Source organism: Hyaena hyaena, unplaced genomic scaffold (assembly GCF_003009895.1).
Source record: "Hyaena hyaena isolate Hyena2069 unplaced genomic scaffold, ASM300989v1 scaffold_252, whole genome shotgun sequence".
Lineage (NCBI taxonomy): Eukaryota > Metazoa > Chordata > Mammalia > Carnivora > Hyaenidae > Hyaena > Hyaena hyaena.
In genome coordinates this window covers 251,887-278,077 of record NW_024080884.1, presented here as the reverse complement: position 1 = coordinate 278,077, position 26,191 = coordinate 251,887, and the positions used below count along the sequence as shown (strand labels likewise).

Sequence of the window (26,191 nt, the reverse complement as noted above, 5' to 3'; positions counted from 1 at the left end):
ATGGGCCACCTGAGAGTCTAGAAGATGAGAGCTGATCTGATTAGGAAGTCACTCTCACAGTTCCACTCCATTAGCCGAGCCGAGGGGAGGCAGCTTCTGGCTCAGTCCCCAATCACCTAGGAGTCAACCTTCTTCCACAGCTTTAGATAATGGAATCAGGAGTGACTGGCTTCCTTGCGGGGGGGTGGAAACCTGAGCCTGGAGAGCTGTGGATGAGGAGTGGGGTGCGTGCGTGTGTGTGTGGCGGGGGGGGGAGGGGTAGGGGTGTAGGAAAGCTGTGCAGTGTGTGTGAAGCTTTTGTCCTTATGGGAGGCAAGCGGTATACCAGACTTTGAGGTCGAGAGGAACTTCCATCTGCAAAGGTGGCAAATTGGAAGATAAATGAGGACCCGCTAGGAAAAAAGCTTCCAGTCGTTCTCGCCGCGGCTCTACCTCGGAACTGACACACGTGGAGTGGCCACGTTGCGTACGTCCTCAGGTGTTTGCCACAGGAAGCCTCTCCAGTCCGCCAACGGTTCCCTTCTGTCTCGCCGTGACTCTATGGTGCTGCAATCAGTGCGGGCCGCCGGGCCCCAGTAGTCCGTCCCCAGGCAGCCTCTCTAGACAGTCGTCTCGGTGGCCATTTTGCCTGAGTGTTCCTAGACGCCTAGTTGCGTCAGTTTTGCTGGGGTCTGAGCCCGGGGCAGGCCCCTTATTTGCAAGACTCATAAATAATTGAGTACCGGGGCTGCGCCTATTTGCATAAGACCCGGGGCTTTCTGCCCCGGCTTCCCGCTCCCGGTTTCCACCGGCTCATGGATATTCATGAGGCGCTCTGGGGGCGTGGGCCTGGGCGGAGCTAGGGGCGGGGCCCCGGCGGGGCTCGCTCTGGCTTGGTCCTGCGGTGACGGCGGCAGCGGCGGCGGCGGCGGCGGCGGGGACTGGCGTCGGGGCGCCGAGCCCGAGCCGAGCGGAGCCGGATCCCGGGGGAGCGCGTGAGTGCGCGGGGGCGGGCAGGAGGGCGAAGGAGGGGGCGGGGTCCTGGATGGGGGCGGGGGAGAGGCATGGAAGCAGTGGGCGCTTTCCTGCCGGGACCTCGGGGTTGAGGTGGAGGGGGGGTCATCCGGAAAGTTTGCAGGGGCCGGGGGCGCAGGGGAAGCGGGGGTCGCGGGGGAGCTGGCGCGTGTGCGCGGGGGCGGAGGGTGCACGGTCTGGAGCTCGTGCTGCCCGAGCTAGAAGAAAGGGGGGAGGGGGCGCGGGCTTGAGGCGGGGCCGGAGGCGGGCGGAGTTGCTGGAAGGACCCCCGCCTCCCCTTCCCCGGGCCTGCGCTCGCCCCCTCCCCCGGCACGCCCCCAGCCACCCCATTCCGCCCACCCGGTCCGCGTACCCAGTCCCTCGTCTGTTTGCCGGCTGCTTCGTATCCAGCGCACAGGTCCTCCGCGTCTGCCGCCGCCCCCTCCTCCTCCACCCTCTTCTCCTCTTCGGCTGCCGGCGTCCCCTCTGTGTCCAGAGCTCCCCACTGGGCCCCTCCAGACGGCCCCTCGCCCCGGGCTGTTCCGTCTTCCCGTTGGCCCTCCCTCCTACAGCAGGTTACGTGCTGTCCCTGTCGACCTCTCAGGCCCCATTCCGGCCGGAGATCCCAGGGACTTTAGGGGCGACCCCGCTTGCGCCGATGGCTGTCTGGGCCCCTGTCACCCGGCTGGAGCTGCCTAGCCTCTCTCGCCCCTCTGGCGGCCTTTACTCCCGGGGGTCAGCTAGTCTCCCCGCGACTGCTGGGGTCGGGAGTGTTCAGTGCCTCTGTGATTCTTCAGCTTTTGGCTCTGGCCTTGGTCACCTGGGTTTCCTGGCTGGGGCCTCTTGAGTTTTTGTGGCCCTCGCATTTGGGGAAGCCCAGGGCCCCACTTCATTGGTGCAGCCCTGCATGCTGTAGGGGTGCCCATCAGGCCCCCAGGTAAAAGGTTTTTACGTTTCTTGGCCAGTTTGCCCCGATTTCTAACCACCGACACCATGTCCCTTGTAATAGTGTTCAAGGACAAGGAAACAATCTTGTGTTTTTCAAAATTTTTTCCCTTGCTGTGTGCCCCTCCCCCATGCACACTGGGGCTGGCTCCGCACTGTTCTCATCCACCCCCCCGCCCCTCCCCCCAACCGTGTGCAGCTCTCCCTTGTAGTTGGCTGACCAAGGATGGTCGGTCCTGGGTTTCCCTTAGGCTTTTCGTGTTCTCTCCTATCTTAGAAACAAGCTGGGGCAGGGGCGAATGTGAGGGGTGGGTGAGTTGTGCAAAGGCTGGGCCCCAGAAATCCCTTAGGATCTGGCGCTGCCTTCCCAGGCCAGCTGGAGTGGGTGCTGAGGAAGGCGATGCCCCTTGCAGGTGGGAGAGCCTTGGGTCGTCTTCAGGGCTGGGTGCACACCAGGTGATAGGAAACCTTCTCCTTCCTTTGGAAGGAGAGGGGCAAGGCTTTGGAGCCTGGGCGGGGGGTGTCTTGTGGGTGGGATGGTGCTCCAGGAATCAGAACGGGAACTGAGGAGGTGGTGGAGTTTCTGAGGAGCAGGTGGCAAGACTGGGGCCCTTGGGAGTGAAGGAATGGTCTGGAATGCTGGCAGCTTGTGGCCTGGGGAGAGGAGGAGGTAGTTACCAAGGATCTTAGCTCATTGGTAATAGCCAATGGACTCGTACTAATAATAGTGGCCAGCTTTTATTGGATACTTTTTGCCGGTTAGGCATTGTGCTAAGTTTGCATGTACCATCTCACAGGCTTCCCACCTGTCCCAATAAGTCTGGTTTTTACAAAGGGAAACAGGCTTAAGGAAGTGAGCAGTGTACCTAAGGTCACACGGCTGGAGAGTGGTAGAACCACCCCGCTCCTGGTTTTATCAGACCCCAAAGCTCCCGCTACAGGCTTAGAGGAGGGGCATCATTTGGTCTCTGCCATAGAGCCCTGTCACTTGGTTTAAAAATTCTTCTGTCCCCCTCTGTCCCCCTCAGGCCAACCCTGGGCTGGGGAGGGATGCTCAATCTCTCCTTTTCATCTGCTGTGGTTATCCCACCCTGACTGCCCAGAGGGGGAACCCTAGGGAGTTTTTCCCCCAAGCCACCCCACCCCCCGGATGTGCTCAAGTCCTGTCCCATTCTCCCAGCCCAGGCCAGGGCCGGCTCCTCCTTCCTCTTGGCGAGGCTCTGGAAATCCAGTGGGAGGCCATTGCTATGGCAACAGGACTAGGCCCTGGCTTTACCTCATCAAATTCCAAGCTGAAGCCAAAGCGATTGAGAAATTAAAGAAAAAAAAATGTATTCCAGATGTTTACTTTTTATTCCTTATTTTTCCGTGTTTGGATGAGACAGCTCGGAGGGAGGCGGGCGGGCGTGGGGCAGGGATGTGGAAGAAGGAGGGGAAAGAGGGGGGAGAGGGAACCACTCCCAGCTGCAGGGGGGGAGGAGGGTGAGCGGGAAGGGGGAGGCAGGCGCTGGGGCGGAGCCCCAGGTTGGGGAGGAGCGGGTTTTTCCCGTCTCCCATGAGGTGATTCACGGAGAGACCTCAGACTTCCGCGGCCCTCTCGCTCTGCCCCTGAGTAGATACCTCAGGCAGGGTGCCGGACCCAAGGGGTGCCTTGGGAACCGTAAGTGGGGTGTCTTGGAGAGCTTGCCAGAGGGAGCAGTGGGCGGTTCCCCGAAGCTCCAGGACTTTAAGGTTAGGAGCCTGGAGTTTAGAGAGTGGTCTGGGAAGAGTGGAGGATACAGCTGCTGGGGACCTCCCTTGACCACCCCCCCCACCCCCCTCTGAAGTTCCCGCTTCCGGTCCCACACTCTGCCTCTTCTAGAAGTAGGAGACTTCCCTCTGCCAAGCCTGCTGCCAGCGCCCAGCCCCTTTGCCTTCTCAGTTTCTTTTCCTGGGTCTCCGGCCGCCCCCCCCCCACTCACTCTCCTCTGCTCCCCAATTCTCCTGCAGGTTCTGCCGCATGTGATGAAAGTGTCAGCTCTCAGGGAAGGCACAGCCATGGCTTCCCCACCACCCCGGGAGATGGAGGAGGAGCTGGTGTCTGCTGGCTCAGAGCCAGGTACCTATGGGTGCCTGGGTGGAGCGAGGTGGCCTGGAGGGGGGTGGGGGCGCAGCAGCTGAACCCCTGCTCTGTCTGGGCAGGGGTGGGGGAGTGAGAGTGGGAGGCACGCTGAGGATGTGCTGGATGAGTTTGGAAGGTTGTCTGTTCCTGTGCGCCCGTTCAGAACTGTCTGAGGACCCAGGTCCCTGGCAGATAAGAGCACACTGACCTCCGAGGGGTGATGCGGATTAAACCATGCCTTCTGCAGAGGAGGAAACTGAGGCCTAGAGGAGAAATGGCGTGCACCTAGGGGGGTTTGAACCCGGGCCTCCTGGCTCTGTGTCTACACTCCTTTCTTGGGCTGAGCCCAATGAGTGGGTGATACAGGATTCTATTAGAAGGGCCGTGGCCATGAGTAATTCCCAGTCTTTTATTTGGCAGTGGAATGCCTTATGTAGAAGGTAGGTTTCTGGTCTTGTTTTTTTCCTGTAGCAGATTTACTTCTGTTTGGCTTAGGTCAATAGTAAGTTTGCATTCCTGATCACACACCGGATGACAGTGGGAAGGTGGCCTGGGCAATGCACCCTTTCCGGGGGAGTAGGGAGCCACAGTGGGGAAGCTGATCTACGTTTACTATGGGTGGTGGAGCAGTACAGTGTCATGTGAGAGGAAAGGACTGGACTGCAGACATGGTGGCTTGACCATGCTTGATGTGGGCAGGCAGGCATCCATTTACTGGCTCTTTTGTTCATTCATTACTTTGTTCGTTTGATAACACGTGCTAGGGTGCAAAGTGAGATACAAGAAGAAATTACACACCAGCCTGCCCCTAAGTAGCTTTAGCTCGTAACGGGGATTGAATAATGTTTTTGAAATTTGGAGATGGGAGAAGATGCTTCTGAGATGTGTATGGAAAATCAAGGAAGCCTTCATGGAAGAGGCGACATTTGTCTTGTACCTAGAATGATGTGAACTTTCTGAATTTGTGTAGGGTGGGAGATGAAGTTCCACTTCCTGGTTCTTCTGACAGACCCCCCCCCCCACCCCAACCAACCCTTTCCTTTCAGTAGGTGACCCTCGGGCCAAACCCCCCGTCAAGCCCAAACCTCGGGCCCTGCCTGCCAAGCCAGCCCTGCCTGCCAAGCCCAGCCTGCTGGTGCCTGTTGGGCCCCGGCCCCCCCGGGGTCCCCTGGCTGAGTTGCCTTCTGCCCGGAAGATGAACATGCTTGCAGGACCCCAGCCTTACGGCGGCAGCAAGCGTCCCCTTCCCTTTGCACCCAGGCCTACTCCTGAGGCCTCCACTGGAGGAGAAGCCACTCGAGAGACTGGGAAAGAGGAGGCCGGGAAAGAAGAGATGCCCCCTTTGACACCCCCAGCTCGATGTGCTGCCCCTGGAGGCGTGCGGAAGGCCCCTGCCCCCTTCCGTCCAGCCTCCGAGCGCTTCGCAGCCGCCACGGTGGAGGAGATCCTGGCCAAGATGGAGCAGCCTCGGAAGGAAGTCCCCGCCAGTCCCGATCGCCTCTGGGGCTCCCGCCTCACCTTTAACCACGACGGCAGCTCAAGATACGGCCCCAGGACATATGGCGTGGCCACCGGGCCCAGGGATGAGGACAGTGGGACCCTGTCCAGGGGATGGTCCCAGGAGGGGCCAGCCAAGCCTCCCAGCAACCGCCAGGAAATGCGTAGCAAGACCCCTGAGGAGAGGTGAGGGGCCTGAGGCAGCCCGGAGGACAAAGGGGTGGCCTTATCTGGGGTTGAGGACAAGGGGGTGGCCGTATTGGGACTGTGACTGTCATGGTTAGGTTCGATTGGGGTTAGTGTGCTATGAGTGAAGGCAGACCTTGGTCTAAGTCACAGAGCTCTCTGGTAGATGGAGTCAGCGCTACTATGTTCTTTTACAGAGCTGACGTGTATCGATGCTAAAATTCAGATGTGCTGTGTGAAAGTTTATTTTTAGGTCTTTTTAGCCCGAGAGTTGAGTTTGCTGCATGTAATTGACAGCGATGCAGTTTAGGGAAGAGAATATTAGATCCGTTGCAGAGATGCAGAAACTGAGGTCCTAAATGACTTCCCGTGGTTCCTCAGCAAGTAAGAGACAGAGCTAGAATTTGAATTCAGGTCTCTTTGACTCCAAAGCGTGTTCTCTAGTGCTAGCTCCTGTCGCGGGTGGGCAGCATGCAGGTGCTGGGGTGTGTGTGTGGTTGGGGGGGGGGTCGGGGGGGCAATACGGACAGGATGGCAGGGTGCATACGGCCCATGAGGAGGAGTCTGGTAGAACAGCTAAGGCCGAGCCTTGATGCCAGTCTGGCCAATGTGTGTGCAGAGGTCACGGCCAAGTTGGAGACTGTGGCCCATGCAATACTTCTCTGGGGTTAGTGCCAGTGTCAAGGAAGGCTGGCCAGGAGATGCCCCTGGGAGTGGTGGGCACAGGCTTCCTGCCCCCTCCTGCTGCTGTGAAGGGCGGGGCTCCTGCAGAGTGGGCTGAGCCCCAAGCTGAAGGCCCCTGCCCTACTCTGCCCGAGAGCCTTACCCTGCTCTCACCTCAACGTACCTGGAGGGCAAGGGCCCTAGTCCAACCTTCTTTGTCCCAGGCCTCTAGGACGTCACACCCTGCCCGGGCCCGTCTGCTCTCAGGCTTCCTCCCCTTCCTTGCTCTATGCAGAACTTAGGAGGAACAACTTCAGCTTTGGAAAATCACTCTTCCCCCTCATGCTCCCCCTGCAATCCTTCAAGAAGTATTGGCAGGGCAGCCGGGACCAGCTGCAGCCTCCCTGGCCGGAGGAGAACATTAACCCCTTATGGGGGAGGGGGAGGGGGAGTTAGCTTTTGGGAAACCACTGAGGGGCCTGGGCATGAGACAGTGCCCGTTCCCTACCGGCACATCGAGGGTTAAATGCCCGCCTCTCCTCCGGGAGTGGCGGGCATTTAACCCTCGATGTGCCGGTAGGGAACGGGCACTGTCTCATGGGGCTCTTTCTCTACGGAAACTGCACTGTTCTCTGTCCCAAGTGATTCTAGGTGGGGCTCGGTAGTAGACGCCTGTGGGGGGGTTGACTTTGGGGGCTGCTGAAGTCACTTAGGCAGACTCCATCCGCTTTCCCCGCTCCATTCTGTGCCTCTACTTCCTGTCTTGCTCCCTCACAGGAACGCCCCCTCGGACCTGGCCTTCAACGGGGACCTGGCTCAGCCAGCCAGCTCGGACCCTCCTGCCGATGTGAGTTAGTGTCCTGTTACGAATCAGCACCCTAGTGTTTTAGAGCTGGAGGGGTTATCTGAGATTGTTTGTGTCACCATCTCCTTGTAGTTTGAATGGGGCAACTGAGGCCTGAGGAGGGGGTGGCTTGCCCCAGGTCTGACCCCAAGACTCTCATTTCTGGACTCTCAGGCCATTGTTTTCAGTCCCCGAGGTGGTTAAGGGCGGTTCAGGCTGCGAAACTACTCGTTACAAGCAGTAATTGTAATATTTATAACAGGCACCCCTGATCAGGTAACTGCGGTGTGTTGGGCATGTCCCAGGAACGGTGACTGACTTAGTCCTCATGAGGACTCTGGCTCCTGGGCCCTCCTGGACCCGTGCGAGGTGTGAGGATGCCAGGGCTCACAGAGGTTTGGCACCCAGGGGCTGGAGCAGTAGCTGAGGTGCCCGGTTCCAGGGTTCTCCCTGGTTGGGCTGCCTTCTCGGGGTTCAGTTGAGGACAGCGGGACCCTCTGGACAGGGGATGGTCTCAGGAGGGGCCAGGAAGAGCACAGCCACACCCCTGAGGGGAGGGGAGGGCTGGGAGGCAGCCTGGAGGACAAGGGGGTCAGAAGAGGGTGTATCCTATTTCCTCCCCACGACTCCCCACTGTGTGCTCAGGGGGATGGTCAGCCCGACTCCCCACTGTGTGCTCAGGGGGATGGTCAGCCCGCTTTCCTGATGCCCCTTCTTGCTCATAGAGTCCTTCTAGCCAAAGGCTCTCCCGTCTCCCCCCGATGAAGACCTGACCACATTCCCCCGTCCATCCAACAAATACTTACTGAGCCCTTACTGTGAGTCGGGTGCTGGGGACACCACAGATGGCAAAGGGCACAGCGTCCTGCGCTCAGGGAGCTCACTGAGTGCAGGGAGCGGCACCCACACAGGCGCAGACTGCGGGCTGAGGGACAAGCACGGGAGTCCTGTCGAGGAAGGGCGCTCTGGGCTGAAGGTGAGGGCAGAGGCCTTGCTGCGAAGGTGAGGGAGTGAGTTGCAGGGGTGTTTGGGGGAACTACATTCTGGGCAGAGGGAAGTAAGCGCAAGAGACTTAGTATCTTCCTGGCCAGGAAGCCTGGATCACAGTGAGAGAGAGGGGGTTGCAGGCTAGTGCGGTCCCATGGTGTCGGGTTGGATTGTGTGGAACCTCACAGGGCACTGGAAGGACTTGGCCTTGAGTGAGGGGAGGAAGCCATTGAGGGGTTTGGAGGAGAGCAGTGACCTGGCGCTGGCTTGGTTGTGAGGAGTCGGCTTGGTTACAGGGAGCCAAGAAGGGCAGCAGGGGCCAGCTGGGGCATCATCCGGGTGGGAGACAATGGTGGCTGGACCCTGGAGGTCGGCTCTGGAAGGGGTGTAAAGGTGAGGTAGGCAGGGTGTGCAGGTAGATGGATAGGAGAGCAAGCCAGTGCAGAATCACAGAGGACAGCTGGGCTTTTGGCCCGTGCAGTAGAAGGGTGAGGTTACCGTCACTGAGATGGGCACGTGGAAGGGCGAAGCAGGATCAGGGGGTGTGAGTTTGCTTCTAGATTTGTTGAGTGTGAGATGCCTCGTAGACCCCCCCAGTGGAAATATTGAGGGAGCAGCTGGATAGTTGTCAGTGTACAATGTGGCCGTTAAGATGGGCAGGTCACCAGGGGGGTTAAGGTCACCAGAGGAGCCGAGAGGTACAGGAGGGCAGGGGGCCCAGGCCCCATGTGTAGCAGGGGAGATCGGGAGGAGATTGGCGAGGCTGGAGGGCCAGAGGCCACCCAGAGCTAGCAGCCAGCTTTGGGGCTGGAGGAGGGCATGACCCACTGTCAGATGCTGCTGCCAGGTCAAGGCGCGTGAGCCCTGGGAATGGGTTTCAGCTACAGGGAGGTCATTGGTGAGCTCGACAGTAGCATTAGCTGGCTGGGTGAGGGGAGAAGCCTGTCTGGAGGGGCTTCAGGAGAGAACGGGACAAGAAGAACTCCATGGACGGATAGTGAGCGTAGGCAATGCATTCAAGAAACTGGGTGGTAAGCTTTAGAGAGACGTGAGGTCAAGAGGTGTGTTTTGTTGTTTTTTTTTTTAAAGACAGATGACACAAGAGCAGTTTGTGCATTTGATGGAAATGAGCCCGTAGAGAAGGAAAAATCAATGGTGCAGGAGAGAGCGAGCTCTGAGTGAGGACTGCTCACAAGCATAGGAGGGGAGCACGGTACTTGGACTCACACGCAGGCGGTGGGGTGGGCAGGCTGGTGGCTGATGGGGGTTGGGGGGGGGCGGCAGGTGGTGTTGGGGTTTGAGAACAGCAGACGCAGAAGCATCGCCTGGGAATGTAGGCACGTGAGGGGGAGTGTTGGGGGACAGCCGGGTGCTCGAGGCCCGCTTGAGGTCCTGGAGGTTTGAGAGCTGCTCAGGTGGTTTCCTGTCCTGCAGCCACGTCCAGCCTGAGACACGGCTGCGGGGAGGTGGAGAGCTGGGTGCAAGCTTTGTGTGGAGGTTGGTGGGGGAATTGTGGGAAGAAGCAACTTGAATGCCACCAAGAAGTGAGGGCAGGAGGGGAACAGGGACCGGGAGAAGGAGGCGGGGTTAGTGGACGCTGCTTCCCAGGGGCGGAGGCGTTGAAGGATCAGCGAGTGGAAAGAGGTAGCAGGATGCATAGGAGGTAGGTGGGGAGCGGGCACTTGGAGTAATTCTAGAGGGTTGCAGTTACCGGTGAGGACGAGGAGCAGGATGGAGTCCAGCTGGAGTATGTCACAGAGTATGACCCGGGAGGGGTAGCTCACAAAGTGATCGTGCAGGAAGAGGTCCAGGAATGGAGAACCAGGATGCGGGGGCCTCTGTAGGAGCTTGGACAGGAAGGGTTGCGGGTGGTGTAGTTTAGGGCGTGCGGTTGAACGCTGCAGTTTTGTAGGGAGGATGGAGGCAAAGGAAGGGGCCTTGAGAAGCAAGCAGGACCTTCTTTCTTCCAGACCAAGTGGGCAATGATGCAGGAGAAACTGCCCCGTTGGGGAGCGTGGCAGGGGAAGTGTGACCCGTGGGGAGGGCAAAGGTCAAAAGGACCACGGCTTCCTTCATTGTCTGGGGACAGGCCAAGTGTTGCAGTGGAATGCCAGGATGCCAGGCACGTGGTACCCCCTCTGCCCCTTCCTCCTCCCCCGGACCCCTATCCCACAGTATCTATTTTTTTTTGTAAGTCCTCTCCCGAGAGGTCCTGTCTCTGCACAGATCTGATTTAATCCTCCCCTAACTTTGAGATGGATGTTGTTGCCCTTAGCCCCATGTACAGATGGGAAAGCAGAGGCTCGGAGATACCAAGTGACCACCATGTGGGGGGCATACAGTTTATAGGAGGCAGTGCCGATGACTCCAAGCCGTGTCCCTGGGTGCCTTTTGCCTGGATCAGGAGGCAGCACCTGCCTGCTTCCTCGGGTAATGCCAGGACAGTGCTGGGACGTGTGGATGCACAGACTGGGGTGGGGAGCGCCACGCCTCCCCCGGCCACTCCCGTGGGTGGCCTGGCTCCACACTGGGCTTAGCGACCTGCTCTGAGGCAGCACCCCGCCCGCCCAGGGGACAGATTCCTCATTTTCCTTCTCCGTTTGTCAAGCTGGGCTCTTGATACCTGCACCATTGACTCTTACAGCCTTGAGGGAGCTCTGGGCAGGTGTGTGGGAGGGAGGATCTGAACCACTTGAGGTGGCATGAGTGAGGCTAGGTGCATTTCCTGGGGACAGGGCCTGGCGTGGGGTCTGTGAACCCTAAGAAGTGTAAGATGCCCCCAAGTAATTCTCGGGGCTTCTCTTAGCTGCCCCGAGAGGCCTTTATTCTGAGTTCCTGTCTCCTCCTCTGGTCTGTGGAGTTGAGTGTGAGGACGGCTGACCTGGGGTCTATGTGGGAAGGGAGTAATGGCTCTTGACCTTTCTCTCGCAGGTCTCCAAGCCCTGGGGCCCCATGAGTCCAGGCTCCACCTCGGAGAATGGAGGCTTCACCAGCTCAAGCCCCCCAACTGAAGTCTCAGGCCCAGCCCCTGGGTCTCCTCAATGTCCTTCACCTGCTGAGGGGTCTCCCCGCCTTCCCTCACCCGCTGAGGGGTCTCCCCGCCTTCCCTCACCCGCTGAGGGGTCTCCCCGCCTTCCCTCACCCGCTGAGGGGTCTCCCCGCCTTCCCTCACCTGCTAAGGGATCTCCCCGACTTTCCTCACCCGCTAAGGGGACTCCCCTACTTCCATCACCCACTGAGGGGTCTCCCCAATGTCCCTCACTTGCTGAGAGCTCTGCCCGCCACTCTCAGCTTCCAGAAGCCCAGAGTCCTGCAGTTTCTGGGCCCTCTCCCTGCCCCACTGTGACCCCAGCAGCCCCAACTGTAGTCCTGCCTGATGAGAGTCAGAGCTCTGGCTGCTCCCCGAGCGTAGTAGGGCTCCCTGCTGTGGCAGCTCCAGAGGCCCCTGCGCCCAGCAGCCCGGCCCTTGAGAAGGTGTCAGGGCCCCCCAGCCTGGAGCAGCCCCCCGCTACCTCTGCCCAGCCCCTGCCTGAGGTGGGTGAGTTTTCAGATCTTCCTCGGACGTTTCCATCTGGGGACGTGGTGGCCAAGGGTGATGTAGATCTCCGTCCCGTCAGCCTGGCTCAACGCCGATTTTCTGAGGGGGTGCTCCGGCCGCCTGGCCAAGACCAGGAGAAACTGGGGGGCTCGCTGGCTGCCCTGCCCCAAACCCAGGGGAGCCAGTCTGCCTTGGATCGTCCCTTTGGGAGTGGGACGGAGTCCAACTGGAGCTTGTCACAGTCCTTTGAGTGGACCTTTCCCACACGGCCTTCGGGTCTGGGGGTGTGGCGGCTGGACTCCCCGCCTCCCTCTCCCATCACTGAAGCCACCGAGGCCGCCGAGGCCGCTGAGGCTGGTGACTGGGCTGCGTCCAGCAGAGAGAAAGGAGCGTCCCCGCAGGGGCGAGGGGCCCAGCCCACTCCAGAGGGGCCGGGGGTTCCTGGTTCCTGGGTGCCGGTGGATGATCCGGCCATCTCCCCAGCCCAGAAGGGGGAGGGGGAGAGCCAGCCCCAGTCCCCAGTTGTTCCCCTCAAGCCCTTGTCAACACCGGGGGGCCCAGCTGGAGTGGCCTTGCTGCAGGCAGAGGAGAGATATGAGGAGCAGGCGCCTGTGGCTGGACAGGAGTCCCTGCCCCCTCTGGCCACCGGGGAGGCTGCTCTGCCCATTCTGGAGCCTGTCCTGGGTCAGCAGCAGCCAGCACCCCCCGACCAGCCCTGTGTCCTCTTCGCTGACACCCCAGACCCCCGGCAGGCATTGCCTGCTGAGGAGGAGGCCGTCACCCTGGTGCAGGCCGAGGCCACCCAACCCAGGACAGAAGCTCAAGATCCCTACCGTGCATCCCCCGAGCCCGCAGGCCCTGAGAGCAGCTCCCGCTGGCTGGACGACCTCCTGGCCTCGCCACCACCTGGTGCTGGCAGTGCGAGGCGGGGAGGCGGCCCTGAGCTGAAGGACACACAGACCCCAAGTGCCTGCTCTGAGGTGAGGACAGGGGCAGGGAAGGCTGGGGACCTCGGGGGATGGAAGCCAGGGCTCGGTGTCCAGGGCTTGGAATGCGGCCGTGAGCGGGGCACCTGCGGGCGTGCTCATCGAGGCTGGGCGTTCTGGCAGAGCTGACGCAGAGGAGAGTATGGGATTGGGCCCTCAGCTTTAGGGTCAGTTCATATCCAAGTCCAGCTGCCGCCAGCTGAGTCATCTTGCTGACCTCTGAACTTCAGAAACCTTTCGGCATAAGAATATGTGCCTCCTAGGGCGGTAGTACAGGCAAGAGGAGATGTGGAAAGTGCTCAGTGCAATGCTTGCCCTACACTGAGCGTTCAGAGTGCCTCTTTGGATGGTATTCTGGAAGGCAACGTAGTGCAGAGCTTGGGCTCTGGAACCAGACCTCCTGGGTTCTCTGCTGTTGGCCCAGATGTGACCTTGAACAAGTTACTTTTCTGTGCCTCGGTTTCCATGTCTGTAAAATGGGGTAACGACGATGAACTCTCTCTCCCAGTGTGATGGCAAAGATTCAGTAAGTTGTAATACCTGTAAAGGACTAAGAATAGCACCTGGCTCGCCAAGTGTGTTTACTAGGTGTTGGCTTTATGACCGTTGTTACCCTTGAGCTCAAGACTTGCCTTGTAGATAGGAAGACCGGGGCCCAGAGAAGGCAGAACCTTGTGCAAGCTTACCCAGCAAGTTGGTGGCCGGGCCCTGATCAGAGCGCTAGTCCCCTGGCCAGCGCCCTTTCTCCTACCAGGCTGCCTCTGAATTTAAGGGCTGGGGTCCAGGTGGCTTTTGAATGTATTTTTCGAGGCCAGCCTGAGCTAATAGGGGTGAGGCTAGAAGGAAAGGAGGAGCCAGGGGGCCTCTGGAGGTAGGGGTGGAGGAGGGGAGGAGGAGGAGCAGGAAGGAGTTAAGAGCGAGCTGGCTCCCGGTAGGTAGGTGTGTCTGTCCCGGGCGCTGGGTGACTCAACTGGCTCCTGGGCGGGGCTGCCCGAGCTGCAGCTGCCGTGGAGGGAGCGGGGCCAGGGCGAGCGGGAGCCAGAGTCGTTGGACAGGTCTGGGCGAGGGGAGCGGCCCAGCCCGGTGCCTGCGTTCAGCTCGGCCGCACCCAGCAGCCTGGGGCGGGCTTGGGGGGCAGGGACCATGGCCCGGCTCGGGGACCAGGAACCCAGCGTGTCTGTCTTAGAGAGGCTGTTAGCCAACGCAGCGCTACGGGATGAGGCTGGCCGGCTCCGCAACCCCCCAGAGCCCAGGGCTGACCTGCCTGAAGGAGTGAGTCAGGGAGTACCGGGTGGTGGGGGGCGGTGCAAGGGGCCGTGGGCTGGCTCTTTCTTCTGTGCCAGCGCCGCCTGTCCCTCCCTTCTCCTCCAGGGACCAGGCAAGGGCTATGAGGTCTTCCTGGGAGGGGCCAGGCAGAAGGGTGCTTTCCTTAGGGAAGAAGGGGCTGGGAACTTACTGGGGTGAGTAGGGCCAGGGCTCTCCACTTGGAAAGGAGGTGGTGGAGGGGCTTAGGGGCTTTGAGTCTTGACCACCCTTCATGGAAACTGTACTCCCTCCACATCCCTGTAAAGACCCCTGTGCTGGGCAGCCTTCCTCTTGGCACTGAGCCAAGTGTTACCCAAGGGCCTGTAAACATGACCCTGGGGTCATTGATCTGAGTGTCCATGCTGAGTGCCCCTTGCATGCCAGCCGCCCGTGCTGAGCTTTGGCTTAAAATGATCTTGCTTCATTCTCCCAAACCACCCCAGGCAGTAGGAATTCTTCCCATGTAAGGGTGAGGGCCCCAGAGACCCAGAATGGTTAAGTGATTGGCTCAAGGTTGCACAGCTGGGATCTAAACCCAGTGTTGCTGTTGCTAAAGTGGCTCTCTCAGGACCGGAGGAGGTAGTGCTGATTCTCATTCTGGGCTCCCACCCTGATTGACTCTAAGCATTGTTTCTTTGTGTCTCTCTCTTTTCCTGATTCCTAGGGACTCCTTGGCTGGGCCCAGAAAGATCTGCAGAGTGAATTTGGGATTAGAGCGGACCCCTGTCCCAGCAGTTTTCGTTCTTGCAGCTGGTCTCAGGACGCTTCTCAGGACTATGGCCTTGGTGGTGCAAGCCCTAGAGGGGACGCAGGCCTTGGTGAGGGGGACTGGACCAGCAAGCGCGGGCAAGCAGCTGGGGAAGGGAGCTCCCGGGAGTGGGCCAGCGGGTGTGGCATCGGCCAGGAGGAGGTCAGGGCTGCCGGCCAGGACGGGAGTGGAGTGCCCCAGGACTGGGGGATTGGAAAGCCAGCCCAGCCTGGCCCTCCGCAAAGCCAGGAGACAGATGTTCAGGACTGGGAGTTCAGGAAGAGGGATTCCCAGGGCACCTACTCCAGCCGGGATGCAGAACTCCAAGACCAGGAGTTTGGGAAGAGAGACTCGCTGGGTACTTACAGCAGTCGGGACGTAAGCTGCCTTCAGGACTGGGAGTTTGGGAAGAGAGACTCGCTGGGTGCTTATGCCAGCCGGGATGCAGACGAGCAGAGCCAGAAATTTGGGGAGAAGGACCACCTGGCAGACGGGCAGGACCAGGAGTTTGGGAAGAGAGAGTCTTCACTCAGCACCTATGGTAGCCGGGGCGTGGAGTCGCCAGATCAGGATTTTGGGAAGAGCGCCTGGACGAGGGACTATAGTGGCAGCGGTAGCTGCTCGGCCCCTGGGCCCCAGGACAGAGGCTTTGGAGGTAGAGCCCTGAGCGCCGGCTTCAGCCCTGAGGAAGCCCAACAGCAGGACGAGGAATTTGAGAAGAAGCTTCCAAGTGGCGGAGATGGTATGGGCCAGACCAGCAGGGCTGCAAGCCCACCTGAAGAGAGAGAATCGGGGGGCTTGTTCGGCCCCAGCACGCCCCAGCCCCAGGACGGGCCACTGGGACCGAGAGACCAGAGCAGCTGGCACGGTGGCCCTTCTGGCCAGGACGCCGGAGGGCTGCAGGGGAGGCAGCAGCCAGGGGGCCAGAACCCGGGGGACGCTGGCCCCGAAGACAGGGAGGTGGGCCTACGGGGCTGGGCGGGCGACTTCAGCCTCGGAGTCGTGCCCCAGCCGGAGGCTGCCTTCAGCTCTGGGCAGCCAGATTGGCGATGTGACTTCTGCGCAGAGGCTGCCGAGAGGGGCCATCAGTTTGGCATCATCGGTGATGATCGGGCAGGTGGTGGTGGCCTGAGCCCATCTGGCCAGATGGCAGGTGGCCCCTTTGTACCTCGAGAGCAGACCCCGACTGGGCCTATGGACTGGACCGACCAGCTGGGCCTCAGGAACTTGGAGGTATCCAGCTGTGTGGCTTCTGGGGGCCCGAGCGGGGCCAGGCAGGAAGCCGTGGGACACATGGGCTGGTCAGAGGAGCTGGGCCTGAGAGACGTGGACCTGGCCAGCCGTTTGGAGGCTGGGGGGTCTGAGGAGCCCAGGGGCGTTGGGGTCGGGGAGAAGGACTGGACCTCCGATGTGGGCTTGAGGAACAGGGATCTGGCTGGTGTCGGGGATGTGGGGGCCCGCAGCCAGGCCAGAGAGAGCGGCGTGGGGCAGACCGACTGGTCAGGTGTGGAGGCCGGAGAGTTCCTTAAATCCAGGGAGCGTGGGGTGGGACAGGCAGACTGGATGCCAGACCTTGGGCTGAGGAGCATGGCCCCGGGGGCAGGCTGCAGCCCCAGAGAGCTCGGGGCGGGCCAGGTAGACTGGGGCAGTGGTCTGGGCCTGAAGAATTTGGAGGGGCCATGTGACCTAGAGTTTGGAGGTTCTCGGGACTCACGGGGATGTGGAGTGGGCCGGATGGACTGGACCCAGGACTTGGGACTCCGGGATGCGGAGTTCTCGGGGGCCCTGAGTGAAGCCAGGGAGCACGGGGTAGGAGAGGTCAGCCAGTGCCCAGAGCTAGGGCTGAGGGACAATGGTGTCTCATCCCTGGGCCTGGAACCCAGAGAGCTGGGACCTGGTGGGCCCAGTGGGCCAGGGACCCAGGCTGAAGACCACTCCCCACCTTTGCCGGAGAGCGGCCCTGAAGAACCCGGGATGGAGACGGGAGAAGCCTCTGACTTTGGAACCAGGTAAGGGAGCCCCATGTGTGTGTGGGAGGGAAGGTGTGGCAGCTGTGTGAGACCCAGCAACCTTTTCGGAGGAGGGAAGATCCCGCTTTCCCTGAGGGCTTTTAGGGTTTGGAAAACGGGGATGGTTTGGACTGTGAATTTTAAATTTTTTAAAAAATTGAAGTGTGGCACACATACAGGTGAGTCCTTTTTTTTTTTTTCTTTTTGTTTTTTGGATGGTGACTGTGATGTCTGAGGTGGTGGTCATTTGCTGCCCATGCTTTAGGCTTCCTCGGTGACTTTATATCACGACTGTCCTGGAAGACAGGGTGTGTAGTCTGTGTTTTGGTTCCATTGTTGTGCACAGCATCTATACCCCAGGTCTCTTGGCCCAAAGCCGCAGGTACTGTAAGGAGGATTGTGTGTGTCCCCGCAGCCTGGGCCATTGCAGGGCAGGACTGGAGTGGATGGTGGCTCTTGTTTCTTGCAGAGATTAGGTGCCTTCTTACCTGCCGTGTCTTAAGGGCCAGAAGAGCAGACGGTTTAAGAACCTGAAGGTCGTAGGTGCCTGGCTCCTGACCCCCTGATCTTGGCCTCCACGCATGGAGTTACTGAAAGGGAGCTTTCCAGAACAGACTGGTCGTTGTTGACAAGCCAGCCACAGTCTGTCTTAGGGATCTTTATGTTCTTGAAACCAGCGGAGGTGATTTCACCCCTAGAAAGGGTGCTAAAAAGCCATCACATCTATTTCCTTAACATTTCTGTTTATTGAGATTCGGTTTTATTTATTCTCTTGACTGAGTAGGAAGTTCTACTTTTTTGAAGAAGCTGGAACTTCTCGCTGGGCAGTCGGGTGGGGGCTGTGTTGTAAGTGAAAGGGACTGATGGTAGTGGCAGGGGGCCAGGAGGGGCTGGGAAGGGTCCAGAGGGAATCGTGGGGTGTGGACGGGTTGGGAGAGGCACTGCGGCTACAGAGAAGGGAGAGAGAGAGAAAGGAAGGTGCGCAGCTCGTGGGGAGGTGATGAAGGCTGCACAGAAGGGGTAGGTGCACAGGACGGGGAGCGAGGAGGCTCCTGGGATCCAGGAGTCGTCTCTGGATGTCTCTGAGCCTTGCTTTCGAAGTTAGCCTCAGGAAGCCTTACCATTCCTAGCACCCTGTGGTTGCTCCCAGTTCCTCTTCCCCGGACTCCACTCTGCAGGGCTTGGTGCTCAACTGCACATCTTCCTTCGTTGACCTTCACAGCTGCCCTAAGATGTGGAAAGGGATTTTTCTCATCTCCAACTGGTGGGACCTGTTTCTGGTCACACAGCAGGGTTTCCGTCTGATTTTGGCATTGTAAATGCTGCCCGGTGTGGTCACGTTCAAGACTCTCAGATTACCAAGGAGCAGGACCACAGCCCTCCGCCTTTCCCCTCCAATCGGGTGGCTCTTGACAAGGGGAAAGCGGGCTTGTCTGGGCTGGGGAAGAGGAAGGTAGGAACAGAGGAGGAAGGAGCACTTAGCGCTCAGCTGGCTGAGCTTCAGTCTCTATCACACCTTTAAGATGCTCGGGTTTTCTGTCTGTGTCTAAAGTTTGGGGAAAGCTGTACACCCCGTGGCCATGTCGGAGACCTCGAGCGTTTGCGTACGGGCACGTGGTAGCACATGAAAACAGCCGTAAGGGAACCTGTTCGCTCTTCTCTAGTGCAAGGTTTCCCAGGCTTATGTGACTAATATCCAGGGAGCCAGTGATCCGGGCACCTGACTTAGGGAAAGTCTCCCTCCTGGAAAATTGCTCTTGGAAGGCGATTTTGGATGCTCCCCTGGGATGTCCTGCAGGATGCGTCCGAGCAGTCCGGGTTTGCCTCCATCTGCCAGGTTTGGGTCCTGGTTCTGCCACCACCCCTGTGACCTTGGGCACATTCCTTCTCTTTCTCAGGGCCTCCCATTTCTTGTCTGTACGTTGGGAGTACTTTACTCCACGGGCTCTCAGGGTTAAGAGTTGCAGATGCATGTAAAGTGATAGGAACCTGCCTGACACGTGGGTGAACACTGGGAAAAAAAAAATGCTTGCTACTTGTAATTGTATCTGGTTTGCAAATTTGGATTGCAAATTTGAGCTGTCCATAAAGTGAGGCCCTTGGGGACATTTTTGTCATCATCTCTGTGCAGGCGGGGGGTGGGGGGGATGGTGCCCCTGATGGGAGGTGGTGGTTGGCTGGAATGCTGTCCAGCACAGCTGTGACAAGACCAGCATGGGGGTGAGGGGTCATGGGGAGAGCCCAGGCCCCTTCTCTGTGTCTAGGGCCACCTTTTCCTGGTGGGAGTGGCTCTCTTTGGTCCCTCCTCTCTGTGGCCTCCTGGTCATCTCCTGTCTCTCCCCGGGCCCCCAGTGGTACAGAGACCTCTTAGTCATTTTGGGATCTTCATAGAATCTGGGAGGATCCTCAGAGATCATTGAGGCCAGCCCCCTCATTTCATGGGTGGGGAAACTGAGGTCTAGGGGCAGCATGACATGCATGAGGTTCACAGCTGGTGATTCTGGGCCCCCTCGTGTTCCCTCGGGCCCCAGCCCCGTCCTCTCTCTGGGCACTTCCCCTATCTCTCACGGGTCTGGGGCAGCCTCTGCCCATTTAGACACATCATTCTAGCTCCAGACCTAAGCCTCCTTCATTTTGGGTCTCAGAGCCTTGAGTACTGGGAAGCTAATTTTTATAAAAATTTTTATTTATTTTTAATAAATTTTTAAATGTCTTATTTATTTTTGAGAGACAAAGAGACAGACTGCCAGAGGGGGAGGGACAAAGAGAGAGGCAGACACAGAATCCAAAGCAGGCTCTAGGCTCTGAGCTGTCAGCACAGAGCCCGATGCGGGGCTGGACCCCTTGAACCATGAGGTCATGACCTGAGCCGAAGTCAGATGCTTTACTGACTGAGCCACCCAGGCGCCCCTGGGAAGCCGGTTTTGTGCACATCTCCCACATGTATCCCCTGGGTTTGTACCTGGAGCAGTGGTGGGGGTGGGGTGGGATAGAGTCCTGACCCTCAGGAGACCAGAGTCCAGATGGGGTGAGGGGTGTAGATGGTGCAAAATGAGCTAAGTCTTCAGGCCAGGAGCCTGTGTTGAGGATGATGATTTTTGTCAAAATTGAGTACACATTTCCAACATATTGCCAGCAGACCCAGTGAAGGATAGCTACATTTTTTAAAGTTTACTTATTTTGAGAGAGAGAGAAAGAAAAAGAGAGTAGGGGCACAGGGAGAGGGAGAGAGAGAATTCCTAATAGACTCTGGACCATCAGGGCAGAGCCTGACTTGGGGCTCGAATTTGAGAACTGAGAGATCACGACCTGGGCCAAGATCAAGAGTCGGCTGCTTAATGGACTGAGCCACCCAGGCGCCCGTGTAGCTACTTTTTAAAAGAAATTTTAACGTTTATTTATTTTTGAGAGACAGAGAGAGAGAGAACACAAGCAGGGGAGGGGCAGAGAGAGAGGGAGACACAGAATCCGAAGCAGGCTCCAGGCTCTGAGCTGGCAGCCCAGAGCCCGAGGCGGGGCTCGAACTGACAGAGTGTGAGATCATGACCTGAGCCAAAGTCAGACGCTCAACAGACTGAGCTACCCAGGCGCCCCTGGGTAGCTACGCTTAACACCCCCATTTTGCAGATGAGGAAGTTGAGGCTCAGAGTGGACAAGCGACCACAGGCGCAGTAGGGGACAAGCCCTTGTCTGTGCCAGTGGCGGCGCTTGGCACTGGCTCCTGACCCTTCTCTCCTGCTTCGCTGCCAGGGAGGAGCGAAGGTTGTAGGTGTTCTGGGTGCTCAGAGGCAGGAAAGCTTCTCCTGAGATGGGGGTTCACACGGGCCAGCAGGGATGATGCACACCGCCTTCCCCGGGGCTCTTCCCACCCTCCCCTCCTCGTGACCACCCCCAGCGCCTGTGGAGCTCATCCCTGCCCTCTGCCCACAGGGCTTCGAGCCAGGTCGTGCTCTGGATGTGGATGTTCCTGTCCTCACATCCACTGTTTCACATCCCCTCCACACAAGGCCTGCCCTCAGCCTTGTCTCGGCCTCACCCCCCCCTCCCCCCGGGAGAGGCTGTGGGCGGGGCCTCCCCCGGCTGGGTGCTGGGTGCTGGGTGCTGGGCGGGGTGCCTTCACAGGCCCCCTCCCTTCCAGCCTCCCTGATTTAAAGCTGCAGGGTGAGCTGGCTTTGGCCCCTATCCAGGGCTGCTCCGTTCTGCTGCCTCCTCCGCCTCCTCCCCCCTTCCTCCCCAGACCGCTTTAATTTCCATCTGTCAGCAGCTTGTGGAAGGACAGACTGACACACGTTCTCTCCTGCCCTCCCTCCTTCCGGCCACTACTGACTCACCTGCCCCACTCCCCTCCCCTCGGGAACTCTCCAGGCACTGCCCTTGCCAGCTTTCCCACACCCGCCCCCACCCTGCCCTGCGTGAGTGGTGTCCTGTGTGTGTGTGTCACGTGTGTGTGTGTGTGTTGGGGTGTGGCTTTGCTGTGCGTTTGGGGGCTGGGTCCTAGATGTGCCTTGAGGGACGGGCGTTGTGCGTGGGGTGTGTCCGTATTTCGGGGGGGTGGCAGCTGGCCCCCTCACCAGCTCCTAGTGAGTTAGTGAGCTTGTGTGCTGTGCCCGTGTGTTGCTGTTGTGTCTTGAAGGAGCAGCAGGCGGAAGATGCACAAGCTGTATTGGCTAAAACGACTAGGCAAACATTTGCTTTGTCCTGCTCCTCCCAGCCGGGCCCGGGCGCAGGTGCCGGGGGCACAGTTGTGCCCGTCTTGCCCTTGCGTAGGTCACTGGTGGGAGGGAGCCCGGGGGGCTCACAGGGCTGGGGAGGGGCTGAGGCTGGGGGAGGGGAGGGAGCCAGCTCTAGCAGAGGAACCGAACTGCAGGGAGACTGAGCGGAGAGGCAGTGGGAGAGCTTTCTGGGCCTGGGAATGGCTTGTCCACACACACAGCGGCCTAGGAGGCCTGATGTGTTCTAGGAGTCCCTGGCTGTCCCCTGAGACCCGGGGCACAGGAAGGGAGGAAGTGGGGGCTGAGGGAAGAAGGAGTGGCACGGCCAGACCAGCCAGTGCCTGGCTCCAACCCAGGAGAGCGGCTGCCCCATCAGGCGCCTCTTGGAGGGCATGTTGACGGCATCAGCAGTAGCCGTGGCAGCAGTAAGATAGCTGCTCTCCATGGGGGGGCGCTGGGTGCCAGGCGCTGCGCTTTGTGCTTTGTTCCCACTTCACGCCCCAGTGACTGTACAGTTAGAGGACCCCCGAGACTTTTGTAGGTGGAGGGACTCATCTGAAGCCTCAGTGGGGCGGGTTGTGTTTGTGGGTTCGAGCCCCACGTCGGGCTCTGTGCTGACAACTCAGAGCCTGGAGCCTGCTTCAGATTCTGTATCTCCTTCTCTCTCTGCCCCTCCCCTGTGCATGCTCTCTCTCCGACTCTCAAAAAATAAAACTTTAAAAAATAAAAAAACAAAAACCTAAATCCTCAGTAAGTGGCGGATGTGGGATTTGAACCTGCCAGGCTGCCCAGCTCGTCCCCTCTGTGCTGTGCTGAACGAGGCTCTGACCATGTCCTGCTCGAAGGGGGCTGGGAAAGCATGGAAAGGAGGAAGAAAGAGGGGTTGGGGTAGGTGGCACAGATACTGTGAAGTGGGCTTGGGGGGGGAGGTGTGGCCTCATGGGTGACCTTGTCCTCCATCTGTCTCCTTTGTAGTCCTGGTGGGTGCCCGGCCCGCTCCCCGCCCTCTGGCTCCCAGGGCCTGCTGGAGGAGATGCTGGTGGCCCGCCGGGAGTCGGCAGCCTCAGGCCGCCGGGGTCCGGCAGAGGAGGAAGGAGCCACAGCAGGTGCTGACCAAGGGGGCCCCCTGGAGCCTGGCGGGGACCCTCTGCCCTCCTGGAGGCCACAGCCCGATGGTGAAGCCAGCCATACAGAAGCGGTGGACGGCACCTGGAGCCCTTCGGGGGTCGGGCAGGCCGAGCAGGGCCCGACGCGCCCCCCTCGGCGACCCCCCCAAGGCCCTCCCCCCCGATCCCCCAGTCAAGACTTCTCCTTCATTGAGGTCAGTGCCGGCTGAACCCAGGGCAGAGTTTGGGCTGTTAGGGGGCATGTGGGTGACTCAGCCAGAGCCTCGGCCCTGGGGCTGCCCTGCGCTGTGCAGAGCCCCGAGCACTGTCAGCCTGGGAGGCAGGAAGGGGGCAGCAGGTGAGTCCTGTGAACGGGGGGCTCCAGGCTGCTGGAGGGGCCAGCTGCTGGTGAGGTGTCTTGTGGGATGGGGCGGGGCCATGGGACAGCGGTGCCAGTGGTGTTGCTTTTGTCCCGAGCAGGACACCGAGGTCCTTGACAGCGCCATGTACCGGAGCCGTGCCAACCTGGGCCGCAAGCGTGGGCACCGGGCCCCGGCCATTCGGCCCGGGGGCACCCTGGGCCTGTCAGAGGCAGCAGACTCGGACGCACGCCTGTTCCAGGACTCCACAGGTGGGCCTGCGTGTCATTTGGTGGCGCCTGTGCTGTTGTCTGGGGGCCGTGCGAGGGAGGGGTGTTGTGGGTCTATGCTGAGTCCCCACTCCGGGCCCTTGCAGAGCCACGAGCATCTCGGGTGCCATCTTCAGATGAGGAGGTGGTGGAGGAGCCTCAGAACCGCCGGACACGGATGTCCTTGGGCACCAAGGGGCTCAAGGTCAACCTCTTTCCTGGCCTGAGTCCGTCAGCCCTGAAGGTACCATCTGATCATTCAGCTAGCACATCCGGCCAGCTAGCCACCTTGCGTCCAGCCCGTCTTCTGTCTGTCTATCTGTCCGTCCATCCGTCCATCCATCCATCCATCCATCCATCCATCCATCCCTCCATCCATCCCTCCTTCCATCCATCCATCCCTCCATCCCTCCATCCCTCCATCCCTCCATCCCTCCATCCATCCATCCCTCCCTCCCTCCCCTGTCCCCTTCTTCCCATTCCTCCTGCCATCCTGCTCTCTCTGCTGGCTCCTGTGTTGTGAGCTGAGGGTGATGAGACGAAGAACAAGGCATTTGTGTCTCAAAACTTCACAGGGTGTGGGAGACACAAGCCTTGGCTTTGATTAGCTCTAGTGAAGGGAGAGGTTCAGGTGTCACTGGGGAGGTCTAGCTAAGGGGCTGGGCCCGTTCGGAGACACAGGAGTTATTTCACACAGCCACACGGTGCGGGATGGGAGAGAGTGTACTGGGGAAGGCCTCATGTAAGTATTTGATGTGAGCTTTGAGACATACATAGCAGATGGCTGTGGGTGGGGGGGGGGGGGGGGGGGGGGGGGGGGGGGGGGGGGGGGGGGGGGGGGGGGGTGATGGGGAGGTGTTCCAGGCAGAAGGAACAGAATGAGCAAAGGCACAGGGGTAGGAAGTCACCCCTGGCTTTGTCCAGCCCAGTCAGTCTGAACTGAGTGTAGCAGTATCTTCTTGAGGACCTACTCTGTGCATGGCATGGCTCTGCTCTTGGAAGCTTGTCTTTAAACGATTTCCCATCCGTCTGGGTAAACGTCCTGCAGAGGGGTCTGTGCCTGATTCTGGGGACTGCATACTCCTTCCTGGGAGGAGGCCTTGCCCTCTGTGAACCCCCGCCGCTTGCTCTTCTGATGTGTGTCTGCATTTGGGCTCATCTCACAGGCCAAGCTGCGCCCCCGGAACCGCTCAGCTGAGGAGGGGGAGCCTGCGGAGAGCAAACCCAGCCAGAAGGAGTCTGCAGTGCAGCGTTCCAAGTCCTGCAAGGTCCCAGGGCTGGGGAAGCCCCTTACATTACCTCCCAAGCCAGAGAAATCCTCAGGGTAGGTGACCTCTGCCGGCCTCGCTGGGTTGGCCTGAAAAGGGAAATCCTGCTTTATGGAAGAGGAAAGCTGAGGCTCGAGGAGGGGTCAGCAGGCCTGAAATTAACTCTGTTAAGTAGGCCCTCAAGTTCTGGCTTCCGGGTGAGGCCTTAGCCTGCCTCTTCCGGAGGATTGCTCTCCCTGCCACTCCTCACTTTGCTCACCTTTTCTGAGGGTTGCCTCCTGACCTTTGCCCTGTACCGTCTAGGTCAGAAGGATCATCGCCCAACTGGTTACAAGCCCTGAAGCTGAAGAAGAAGAAGGTCTGAGAAGTTCTCAAGGTGAGGGCAGGTTCCTGGGCTCGGGGCCTGTCTGGGACTTGGGGGTGAGTAGGACTCACCCTGGAGGTCTCAGGAGGCTCTGTGCCTTCTTCTAGGACTTTCTCTGTGAGGCTGGCAGCGGGCCGGTGGGGCCAAGCTCCAGGACCTGGCGGGCCTCTTGGCTTCCCCTAGGTTTTGTCCACAGAGCAGGGTGTTGTCTGGCCTGGGATGGATGGGGAGGTGGGCGTCCATCCCGCCTTCCTCCCTGGGCCCAAGGATGGTCCCCTTCTCCCCCACCCCCTGCCCCCAGTGGCTGACCCTTCTGGTCTGGGAACCCCGGGGGCTCAGAGTTCCCAGCTGGGACCCTCCTCATAGCTGGGACAGCCAGGATGGATGCAGGGATAGGAAGCCGAGGCTGAGGAGGCCCCTCTGCCCACCATTTGCGCCCCTCCCGCTCTGATCTCTTTCCTCCCCCCCCCCTCGCCCCTTGCAGGTCCTTCCCATCTGGCAGTCTCAGGCAGTGCCCATTCCTGTGGGGTCCCCGGCAAGGAGATGACTGGAGCCCCACCATGCCCCAGGCTGCAGCCTCTGTCCCCTCCGCCTCTGAGGAGCGTCTGGGGAGGCACATTTATGCACTTTGTATCCCCTTCCCGACTCCCCCTCCCATCTCTCCCCCTTCCCTCCTGACCAGATTCAGGCGTTAGTGGTTGAAGGTTTTGATCCCTCCCCCCCTCGCTCTCTTCACGCCTCCCTCTCTGCTTCCTCCCCAGCCTCCCTCGGGTTTTCTTTTGATACCAATTTATAGCATTTTTTATAAAAGCCTTTGATTTTTGTAATGGGCAGAGCCCTGCCCCAGCCCCACCCCGGGTCCCCGTCCTGCCAGGTGTCCCACAGAGACCAATAACATTTTGCCACTTGAAACAATAAAGTTTTTTGGGAATTGGTGCTGCCCAGGTTGTGGTGTGTGGTTTGGTGCCGTGTTCCCCATCCAAGGCCGTAGTCGGGGGGTGCTGGTCCCGGCCCTGCACCGGGGAGCTCACTGTGATACCGAACACTCACTTCCCTTGACTCGTAGGCTCAGTGTCTCTGCGGAGGGCAGTTGCTCACAGTAGGCTGACCTGACTGCTGATTCAGGCAACCCCCAAATCTCAGTGACTCAACACACAAAGCGCTCCTTTCCATTCATGGCATCCAGGGTGGGCTGGAGGTCGGGAAGCACGTTTGGGGGGGTGGGGGGGGTGGGCTGGTGGGGAAGCTCAGTCCGGGTGGGCTGGGGGTGGGGAAGCGCAGTCCAGGTGGGCTGGAGGTTGGGAAGCACAT

The 26,191-nt window shown here is 59.7% G+C and overlaps 1 protein-coding gene across 3 annotated transcripts; it reads left to right on the top strand.

Annotated features, from left to right (window-relative positions):
* Positions 1-895: 895 nt before the first annotated feature.
* Positions 896-25,820, top strand: TNKS1BP1 (tankyrase 1 binding protein 1). 3 transcript variants are annotated; one of them, XM_039245075.1, is made up of 12 exons: positions 896-974; positions 3,928-4,036; positions 5,089-5,722; positions 7,163-7,232; positions 11,148-12,734; positions 14,710-16,802; positions 22,490-22,835; positions 23,101-23,251; positions 23,356-23,492; positions 24,415-24,572; positions 24,820-24,892; positions 25,365-25,820. In XM_039245075.1, exons 2-11 carry the CDS (start codon positions 3,943-3,945, stop codon positions 24,878-24,880), a joined length of 5,331 nt encoding a protein of 1,776 aa, XP_039101006.1. In that variant the 5' UTR covers positions 896-974; positions 3,928-3,942; the 3' UTR covers positions 24,881-24,892; positions 25,365-25,820. The 3 variants fall into 3 exon arrangements, with proteins under 3 accessions (XP_039101006.1, XP_039101004.1, XP_039101005.1); XM_039245073.1 differs by having other exon boundaries at positions 5,086-5,722; XM_039245074.1 differs by lacking the exon at positions 896-974 and adding an exon at positions 3,511-3,598 and having other exon boundaries at positions 5,086-5,722.
* Positions 25,821-26,191: the final 371 nt, after the last annotated feature.

Excerpts from the sequence above, each read along its gene's own strand:
- TNKS1BP1 (XM_039245073.1), top strand. The coding sequence starts at position 3,943 with ATGAAAGTGTCAGCTCTCAGGGAAGGCACAGCCATGGCTTCCCCACCA. Across the intron at positions 4,037-5,085 it reads GTCTGCTGGCTCAGAGCCAG|TAGGTGACCCTCGGGCCAAA; the intron begins GTACCTATGGGT and ends CTTTCCTTTCAG. Across the intron at positions 7,233-11,147 it reads GCTCGGACCCTCCTGCCGAT|GTCTCCAAGCCCTGGGGCCC; the intron begins GTGAGTTAGTGT and ends TTTCTCTCGCAG.